Source organism: Blennius ocellaris (genome assembly GCF_963422515.1).
Source record: "Blennius ocellaris genome assembly, chromosome: 21".
Taxonomy (NCBI): Eukaryota; Metazoa; Chordata; class Actinopteri; order Blenniiformes; family Blenniidae; genus Blennius; species Blennius ocellaris.
This window is the reverse complement of record NC_137670.1, coordinates 9,859,391-9,870,001: the sequence shown is the minus strand read 5'-3', so window position 1 is coordinate 9,870,001 and position 10,611 is coordinate 9,859,391. Positions and strand designations below refer to the sequence as shown.

Below are 10,611 nucleotides of genomic sequence, written 5' to 3'. Positions count from 1 at the left end.
AATTGCAGTCATGGAGATTAGTGCCAAGGGAGGAAGGAAATGCACGCACACATACACACACGGGCACACTTGGATATATTAATACAGTCATACACACACACACACACACACACACACACACACACACACACACACACACACACACACACACACACACAGCAGCTGACGTTTGCCTCGTAGCGCTGAGCGCTGCAGTGGTGAAACCAGAGATGCTGCTCGGTCCTCCCGATAGCATCCACGCCAGCTGTAGTGGAAAGCGTGTGTGAGCGAGAGGTTTCCAGCGTGGGCTGCGTCATTCACAAATAACCAGTGGAGACGGATAACAAGAGGGGGGGAGGAAAGAAGTGTTTCTGCAGCTTGAGGAGACTTTTAGGAGAAGTGTCATCACTCAAGAGTTGCGAGCGAGCGATGCAGGTAGAAGCGGTCGGACCTACCTCTCCTGGTCTGTCTGATCTTTGGGCTCAGCATGGCTGTCATCGCTGGTCCACACGCGCTCCTGTCGGCATGTTCGTGTACATCCACCCCACCCCTGAGTCTCCCTCCTTCTCCTTCTCCTTCTCCTTCTCCTTCTCCTTCTCCTTCTCCTTCTCCTTCTCCTTCTCCTTCTCCTTCTCTCTCTGACCTTCTGCAGTGCAGCCGGCAGCTAGGGGGTTGGGTGAGCTCCGGAGGAGGGAGGAAAATGGAAAGGGGATGGGGGGTGGTGAAGGAGAAGGAGGGGGAGGCACTAACCCCCCCCCTCCACCCCTCCCTCCCGCTCCGCACACACGCCCAGTGTCCTCCAACCCCTCCCTGTTACATTATTCATAGCGCTACATCCGCCGGTGGTGGATGGAGTAGTGGGAGGGGGGCGGGGGGTGTTTTGGGGATGGGGTTTCAGACTGAACACAGGTCGGACCAGCAAATAATAGATGTCAGATTCTGAAGTGTCCTTATTTTCCGTCATCGTCGCTTTTTTATGCAGCTCTGTCTTGCTATTTGGAGTGGGGGCAGAGTCTGTTTCTGGCAGGTGTCTCCTTCCTTCTGCACCTAATTAAGCCGTGGAGGTCTTCAGCCTGTCCCCACCTCCTCCACTTAATTACCCTTCCTCCCCGCCCTTCTCCTCTCTGTTTCTTCCTCAATATTTAACCCTCTTTTTGAAATCCTCTCCTCACCTTCCCCTTTCACAAGCCCTTTTTAAATCTACTGTCGCCCAAAGCTGTCGGTCTCCAGTTTTGCTTTTAATAACCCCCTTGTTTTCTCTCTCTCTCGCCCTCTCCCTCTCTCTCTCTCTCTCTGTCTCTCTCTGTCTCTCTCTCTCTCTCTCTCTCTCTGTCAGTCTTGGCTTCCCAAGAATGATGCTCAGACGAGGAATTCCCAGCTCGTACAGTGAGTTGTGATTACACCCTGCAGGTATTCTGGTGGCAGAAAATCAGGGAGGAAGGGGGGGGGGGGGTACAAATCCACCTTTGAAAAGACAATGTCCTGTCGCCTGGAGCCACACCAGCCTGAAGGTGACAGAAATGTGTCACCTTCAGGAGAGAAGAGCTAACAACATGGGAATTTATGGTTAGAGTTGGAAATATATGAAGTTCACGTTGGGAAGGTAGAACCCCAGCCTCTGTCTTGTCAGGACCTTTGTATTGTCAGCAGGCACACAGTACAACAAAATGATTTTTTTTCAAATCAGGTGTTTCTCCCACAGCATTGTAGAATCTGCTCTGTGGATAAACAAGGAGAAAAGTCCTCTGTTGAACAAAGTGCAAGAAGCACGAGAGGTTGCTCTGTGTTTGTAGATTACTGGGAAAGCGTTTCGAGTGAAAACGCATCGCTTTTGCGATTCAGAAAACTTTCACATTTACACGCCAACATTCTGAAAATGATGTCCATTTACTGAAAACGATGTGGTTAGCATGTTGGGCAATGTGTAGGTCCTGTTGCTTGTTTTAGTATTGAAACCACACACACAGGCAATGAGAGAACAATAAACTATAAATATGAACAATGGGATTACACAGACATTGGTATGGATAGATGATAAAATCAGATTTCTATTCCGTGTGACTCTTAACTATAAAACTATCCCGGGAGAAAATGGACTGGGAATCTTGACACTCTGGAGGTTGACGTTGTTGTTATTGTCTTTCTTCTCACACATATACTCATGGGTAGTAGCAGCGTTTCAGGAGAGTTGTGTTTTGCCCGTTTCCAAGGAGACAGCATTTCAAAAAGTTGCCTTTTCAGTGACTCAGAGCACCGTTGTTATATAAACAGACACCAAAGACGCGACGAGTCAGGTTTCCCATTAACCTTGTGCAAACGGGTTCTGAAACTCTCCTTTCAATATTTTCCAGGTATCATTCAAAATTCTCTGCGACTAGTTTTGCCGTCATGTAGCGTAACATATGTGTAGGAAGTGTTCAGGTGCAGCTTTAATATCCTGCAGTGGGATGCGCATATTTAGCAGAGCAGCAGCGGGAAGGGCTACGTCTGCATGTCTACACATGGCGCTCACAATGAGTCCCCGGCACAGACAACCCACACCTGCTTAAAGCAGGGGGGCTCCAACACGTCACTCATGAGCTACCAATAGAGGTGCTTTCTATTTGCTCGCCATGGTTGTGAATGCTGATTATCATTCGGTACACTAAACTAAATTTACATCCACAGTTACAGATGTCCCCTCCAAAATTACATTGGCTGTTTGTGATCTACTTGTGCAAATGCTGCAATAAAAGTTTTAGTTGAAACAATTATTTTAAGAATTGAAATGCACACAAAACTGTATTTGTTCTTAAACCTTTTCAAGTTTTAGAAAAGTTTGAGAGACGCTCAGGAATAAACTGTATTCACTCATGTGAATGTAGGTTAATGCAGTATACACGTGTCATCTGTACTAGTATTCTTTTAATGTCTTATATCTGACATACTCACTAGCGATGTGAATATGTGTTGCAGAACATGAGAAGCTCTCTGACAATTTCATCGTGAGGGGAGGAGTTGTTTAGAGATTCATGATTCGATGATATCCCGTGTCAAAGGGCAGTTTCTTTGCATGTTCCCTGTCTGATATGTGAAATGTCGCACTCGCTGTCATCCCTCCCTGGAAGGCAGCTTCAAACCTGTTTGCGTGTGTGTGTGTGTGTGTGTGTGTGTGTGTGTGTGTGTGTGTGTGTGTGTGTGTGTGTGTGTGTGTGTGTGTGTGTGTGTGCGCGTGTGCGTGTCTGTGTGTGTGTCTGTGTGTGTGTGTGTGTAGCAGCTGTGCCCCCCCCCCCATTCCCTTCAGCGGACTGAGTATAATAGCTTTAGGTCCTGCACTGCAATTGAATCAGAGCTGGCCTCGCGTCAACCACAGCTGCTCCTATTTCAGAGCTGAGAGAGACACACCCACACACACACACACACACACACACACACACACACACACACACACACACACACACACAAAGATAACGAGCGGCTAAAATGAAGTCGAAAAAGCACAGATAAGAGATCACAACAGAGGTTCGTTTGACAGATTCGGCGAAAGGCGTCACACTGGTCGAAATCAAACAGCATGGTAGGAGGAGGAGGAGGAGGAGGCACAACAAACCAAGATGAAACAGAGCGAGGGAAGAGTGACACACGTGCACAAACACAGCGAGAAGCCAAAATGAGACGGCAGTAAAAAAGGGGGGAAAAAAGGCTTCAAGGGCGACGTTGGGTGGGAGCGGCGTGACCGCACCACGCCGGGTGCGGCTTCCGAGCGTCGCGCCCTCTAAATTTATCACCCGGGTCGTGTTGTGGAAGTGTGGAAATTCGGGCGGGATGGTGATAGGAGGAGGGATCGAGAAGCCGCACAGCGAAACTCTGTGTTTTTGTCCGGCCTTCCATGTGGCATCTGCTGTTTCACCACCGACTCCCCGACCAAACCCTCGACTCCTGCTGGTTCGGTATAAAACCAACCAAATCCGCCTCTGCGTCATCAGTGTGGCAGAGATGAAGGATGTGATTATTGGGCACACATAAAGTTGAAGGGGTGCTGGTGAAAAAGGCACTCACATCAGTCACATGACTGTCAAATGTGATTTCTGCAGTTCTGGTCCACGCAGACATGTCTTCAGCTTCCTGCCTCACGTAGAATTGGTTCCTCGAGCAGCCGGGAGATGAAGGCGATACATCACAACAGCCTCGGGAGAATATGTTGGATATTAGAAGCTTCTGCTGATTGTGGGTTTGTTGAATCTTAACATCAATCCATCTTCTTGCTTTATCTGGGCTCAATCAGAGCTGGTGAAACGCAGGATACCTCTATGAGGAAGGTATATTTTCACCAATAAGTCTAACAGGCATGGAGAAGCCTTTCGATGCCAGTCCTCATCGAAAGTCCCCAGTGTGGAATCGAACCCAGGTACTTTGCCACATCCATAATGCCTTGCCTGTGTTTTCACCTCCTGCTTTGTTTTTGTGTTCAAAATTCGTCGGTATGTAAAGATTTCTAACAAGCCAGTGTTTGGAAAGTCTATTAAAATATTGATATGGGCGGCAGTTAATATTTCATATTTGCCCTGATGGCTCTGTGCAGGGGGGGCTGCTAAAGGTGCGACTGTTGACTTAGCATTACTTATTGATCAGCACTGACTGACTGACTGTCTGACTGTCTGCGGCAAATAGAGAGGAGCTGCACTCGGATTAACACTGCAAACGTAATGCTTTGTGGAAATACCAAGGGAAAGTCACGGGTTCACATTTTACATACAGACTGACTTTTCCATCAAATTTAGGCATTTTCATTGCTTTTCTGTGTTTTTTTTTTTTTTTTTTTACAACTGTGTACTTATTATTGTTCACGACTTTGTGAAATGTGTATTTCATTCAAGTTGAATACTCTCGATTGCTCCAAATATTTCTGGGCACAAACTTGTCATTCATTTTCTAAGTTGCCCACTTTTCTCTGTTGGTATATGCTCCGATATAATTCAAAAGATTCTGTTGTGTTTGTCAAAGTTCATTGTGAGACCAAAAATTCCTGTGAGGATTATTAATTGGACTTCAGCTCATATAGAAGTCCCATGCTGTTCCCAGCACTGGTTAAATTGATCTGAAATTTGCCTCATTAAGCCTCTTTTCCCTCGAATATGTAACAGTCTACTGATTTAAAACTCTCATCTAATTAAAATGCTCACGGAGGACTGACTGAAGGCAGGTGTTTTCCCATGAGGTGTTTCTGTCTCAGTCTGTCTGTCCCTCTCGAACCTTCTCTGCCCCCATTACCGTCTCTCACCCTGTCACTGGCAATTACAACCAGGCTATGACATCATCCACTAATGGTCATGAGAGGAGCTGACGGGGCGGCAGACTGCATGTTGTGTGGATGACGGCTTTCTGCCTGCCTAACTGTGTTTCCGTCCATTTGCAGAAATCTCTTTTTGTTTTTTTCTTCTTCTTTATAAAGTCTGTCAGGCCCAGTGGACCTGCTCCTGTTCGACTGACTTTTGGTCTTAAAATGAGGCGTGGTCCGATGAGTAGCACATTGGAAACTGGGTGTGTGTGTATGTGTGTGTGTGTGTGTGTGTGTGTGTGTGTGTGTGTGTGTGTGTGTGTGTGTGTGTGTGTGTGTGTGTGTGTGTGTGTGTGTGTGTGTGTGTGTGTGTGTGTGTGTGTGTGTGTGTGTGTGTGTGTGTGTGTGTGTGTGTGTGTGTGTGTGTGTGTAAATGGACAATAAGAACAATGACATACTCCAGAGTCTCATGACTCCCAGTCCATATTCTCCCAAGACTCGGTAGATTCATAGTTGAGAATCACAAATAATAGTACACCAAAGCTGTGAATTATCACTTTCACTACTGCTCGACAGATCTGACCAAAGACCAAGTGTTGCGAATGGAACGCCATTGCCCAATCTGACTGGTATATTTGATGCAATATGTACAACCTGTAACCTTGTATCAGACTTTGTCCTGAGATTATTCAAAGTTGAAATAAGAAAGAGCCCAGAGGCACACCAAAAACATTGGTCTTCAAACTGTGCAGTAAAGTAGAACCGTTTATGTTCTGCTGTTGTGCTCATTGTGTAAATGTTTTCAGTACATGTAGAAAACTGTTCTTATGACATTTCCTGTGAGGAGATTCAACTGACGTCAATGTAAATGAATGCTTCTGGTTTCTACTCAGAAGAGTAGCAGACAATTTACATCAAGTTGTTTTTTCTTTTAAGTTTTAATGTTTTTCTTAAACCACGCAAACTAATATTGGTGAGTTATTGTGGTAAAAACGATACAGCTTGAGCTTTTTATACGTGATAAAAAACAACAATTGCAGGACAACTTACATTTTGATATAAAGACCCACAATGGTGGTCTGACTCCACTGAAAGTCCAAAACCTCTCAACCTCCGAAGCCAAGGCAATGCAATATCAGTTAATTAGATTCTGCTTGTGATTACGTTGCTTCACGGCAATTCCGTTGCCTTCATTCTGCCTGCCTGTGTGTGTTCAGCTGATTGACATACACGTGGAAAGGAGGCGAGAGCGTGGGGGCGGACAGACTGATGAAGTGGACGGGAAAAATAAGACGGAATGGAATGGCTGCAAATCTATATGCGTGTGGATTGATTTTCATTTGTTGCGACAGAGTCCGTCGGTGTGTCCGAGAGCCTGAACCGAATCAGCCTGTTCAGCCGTGACGGGCCTCTTAAGATATTTAAGTAAAGATCACAAGAGCTTTGCAAGCAATGGGGAATTGAAAGGCAAGGGAAAAAAAGAAAAAAAAAGAAACACAAACTCCACGAAACAGTTTTCTTTAGATACGCTGCGATGCCACAGAGATGATTAATGTTACCTGAAGGACTACAAACATTAGCATCACATCATTCATTTGGCTAAGAGCCACTTCAATTCATTCAGTTGTTGACTGTGATGAATACTCGCTTACAAAACACTTCAGCAAGATTGCTCTTCACATTGGAGCACAACTTGAATCATATTTTAAAAGTTAAATGTCTTTAAATCCTTCTACAAAAGCCTTTTTCCTCCTCACCGCTGATTTACGAAAGAAAACAACAAAACTCGAATGGACATATCTATGCTAACTAGGTAGTTCAGGTAGCAACATGGAGCGTCTCCATGGCAACAGACACGGATCTCCTTTGACCTCCAAGAGGTGCCACTTCCAATCAGCTTTGTATGGGAAATTGTTTCACAGTTTTTTGGGATTGATTTGGAAACGGTTAGCAGTTAACATCTCAAAATGTAATCCATTGGTCCTCGGTTGATCATGAATCATCCCTGAACATTTCATGCAATTTTGGTGAATAGTCTTTTGAGAAAACTTGGTAAAATACATACATACAAACCAATATATGTATATGTGTATTGGCAAAGGTTAAAAACAGATGCAAACTCGATATTGTGCACACTTTATATCTTTTCTAAATCCTCTAAATGTTGTTCCTCTAATTTCATTATCTAAGCAAGATGCAAATCTAGACAATGACTCAAAAGATTCTAAATCATGCTCGATTTAAAAAGCTGATAAAAACCAGGTTACTATTGAAATACAAAGAAATGACGAAGAAGAATCTGTGTTTCTTTTATTGAAATAAAACTGACATGAGCGAGAGTGGCTGTGATTGGCCCTTCGACTTTATAAATAGTTTGATGTTATTTGCTGTTTGTTTTTAATGATCAATGGAAATGATTATTTTAGATTATTTTGCAGATTATATAAATTCAATCTTCATTCTGCTCTGTTTCATTCAGGAATTTAAAAACTTGTGTTCTCTATTGAATTGTTTAGTTTTTTAATATTTACAATGAATGAAAAAACAACAACCTTTTGACATATTTCCTATATTGCATTATTTTTTTTGTTGTGTTTTTTTCACACAAGCAAATTAAGTCAAAAGAGTCATTCCAGAATTGGAGGATATTTGGGCTTCAAAATGTTTGAAAAATAAATATTTTCTTGTTCAATTATGTGGTAACAAGCTATAAAAAGCTTGACTGGCTCGGCTCATGCATAATTCTCATCGTTATTTGCTATATTTGGCATAATCGCAGCAAAGCATTGCAAAAAATTATGCTCATGTTAACTTTTTCTCAGGGATAGAAAGTAGCATGTTTAGCTGGCTGTTGTTTGGTTTTATACTTGGTCGATATTGATATTCAAGCAAGAATGACATTGTTTTAAAAATATGAAAAATGTAAACAAAGACATACCTTTGCTGTACACATGTCGATGGGAAGCTGTTTGATGACGTCATTTCTGTTGTGTCATGTGACTCATTGTTTTCTTCTTCTACCTTACTAAAAATGTCCAGAGAGCAGGGTTGCAGACAAGTTGTGGGTCACAGATTCCTTGTATTATCCTTAATATTTAAAAGATGTCTATGAACAAAACAATACAAGTTACATTTTAAATGTATTTTGTTTTATTTGTGAATCAATTTAGTCATCAAGGGGGTGGGACAAGAGAAAAATGGCATTTTAGGATTTAATTACATTTTTCTCCCTGAATTTGGTGTGAGGACAAATTTAGTTTACTAAAAAATTGCAATATTTAACCCTGTGTACATGTTTTCTGAAATTCCATGGCTGGGATGAAAAATGTCACGGAATATGACTATTCTTTTCTTTTTTTTTTTTTAAAGGATCTGAATATAAAGAAATGCTATGCTGGTCATTGTTGCAAACTCAATGTGCAATGTGCGTCTTTTCTCCCCCCATTTGCTTATCTGTCCCTCATTTTACTGCTGCCCAGTAACACAATATTGCTAAGTCAATATCAGGCGGCTTGCTTCTTAATGAGTCTGTCTGCTCAGATCTTTATCCCGTCTACTCAGCACTCATCGACTGCATGTGGGGGGAACTGAGGAACGTGGGTCTTTGAGGTTATTCCCTGTTTACATCTAGTATCGACTGTTTGTGTGGATGTGATGTGGCAGATGTGGAAAAAAAACAACAGCCCTGAATTGATTCAATCTGGTAAAAAGAGGGAGGAATTAACTATTTTAGCAGTTCAGTCACTCTTTGGTGGGACAGAAACTGTATTTCAAATGTTGATGTAGCGGTAATGACGCCTTTACAATCCTGCAGTGTCAAATCCACGTTTATCTTAAAATTAGATTATATGGATTGGATTTATTTTAACTTGGTTATTATTATTGTGAGGGGTTTGGAAATGTAAAATCTTTCTTTTAGAATAAGGTGAATTAGAAAGCTGTCGTGAGTTATGGAGGTGCTTTGGTACTGAGAGCGTTTGGCTGAGCTGTGCTGGTGTTTGCTGCCCTCTAGGTAAAATATAAACGTAATGCATGTTTTACGCCACTAAGTTGTGAGGGGCTGGATGGATTTAATGTTTCTGCTCCAATACAGATAAACATATTATGGCACCATGACTGTTGTTGTCACAAAGGCAGTTTTCACAATGCATGATTTTATACAAAAAGGGGGGAAAGAAAATCACTTTTCCTTTGAGTAATATTTTGCTGAAGTAACAATACTTTTAGCTCAGTGAATGTTTTAAGTCCTCTATGCACCTCTGCACATATGATGCATAAACAGCACTATAATACTATTAAATGTTCCACAATGAGCAGGATAAAGCTGATGACAGAGTACCATGAATACTACTGTGACGCTGTCACGTAAACACCCATCTATTTTCCATATCTAATTCATTGTCAATTCAGCGGTAGAGCTGATCAAAACAAATGGTTAAAGCTCACCCTGGACAAGAGGTCAGTCCATCAGAGTCACACATAAAGGCAATTTAGTATCTACAAATAGCCTCAATTTTTTTTTTTTTAATGAAAGAAAACTGCGTAGTGGAAACATGCAACCTCCCTACAATTACCAGTGGTGCTGCCATGAAAGCTACCAAACTATAGTATCAGCCTCAAAGACATGCTGTCAGGGTGAGTTTGTAAAAACATGTACAAAACAACAGCTACAGGAGGAGTTTTCTTTGGCATTTCACTATATATTGCACCAGACGGTTTCATGGTCCAATGTTAAATTTACCTTGATGATATCAAATATAGTCAGATATCATAAAATATACCACATCAATTTAGATTATGAACCAAACGAGAATAACTCTATAACGCTAACCGAATACAGATAATATCAAATATACAAAATAGTGCCAAAAAGTTCAAGTTAAGGTCAAACATACCAAGTTGGCTTCAAATATGACGTGAAAATGTGAACTATATCAAGATGGCGTAAAATTATATAAGAATGATGTCAACTCTACCAAGATAATGTCACATATTCTAAAACCATGTAAAATATATCAAGATGATGTCAAACATGTTAAAACATTGCCAAATATACCACAACATAGTTAAAGTTATAGTTATAGTTAAATATAGTTATTTTTTTTTTATTTTTTTTTTGGCACATCTGCAGAACCATCGTGTTTCGGGTTATATCTCAGCCTTCATGGTACAGCCACAGTATATAATACAGTTTACCAAACTAGATAACTATAATTGAGGATTGTGTTTGGTCGAGAAACTCCCCTCAACTCCGGTTTAGATGCGGCGATGTCTCTTCCGTTCATCAGTGTTTAAAAAGAGAGAAAAAAAATTGGATTGCGGAACACAATATTGCACAGTGCAGCATGTGTTCCAATTGTTGAAATTAGACCCTG

The 10,611-nt window shown here is 41.9% G+C and overlaps 1 protein-coding gene across 1 annotated transcript in view; it reads right to left on the bottom strand.

Moving 5' to 3' along the window:
- arhgap22b (Rho GTPase activating protein 22b) overlaps nucleotides 1-567 on the bottom strand; it is a gene marked incomplete at its 3' end in the record, with an annotated part of 29,340 nt that extends 28,773 nt beyond the window's left edge. The window contains exon 1 of the mRNA XM_080516606.1: nucleotides 435-567. Within this exon, the coding sequence (XP_080372732.1) occupies nucleotides 435-477 (43 nt within the window). The 5' untranslated portion in view covers nucleotides 478-567. The remainder of the gene's footprint in view (nucleotides 1-434) is intronic.
- Between the last annotated feature and the right edge of the window lie 10,044 nt (nucleotides 568-10,611).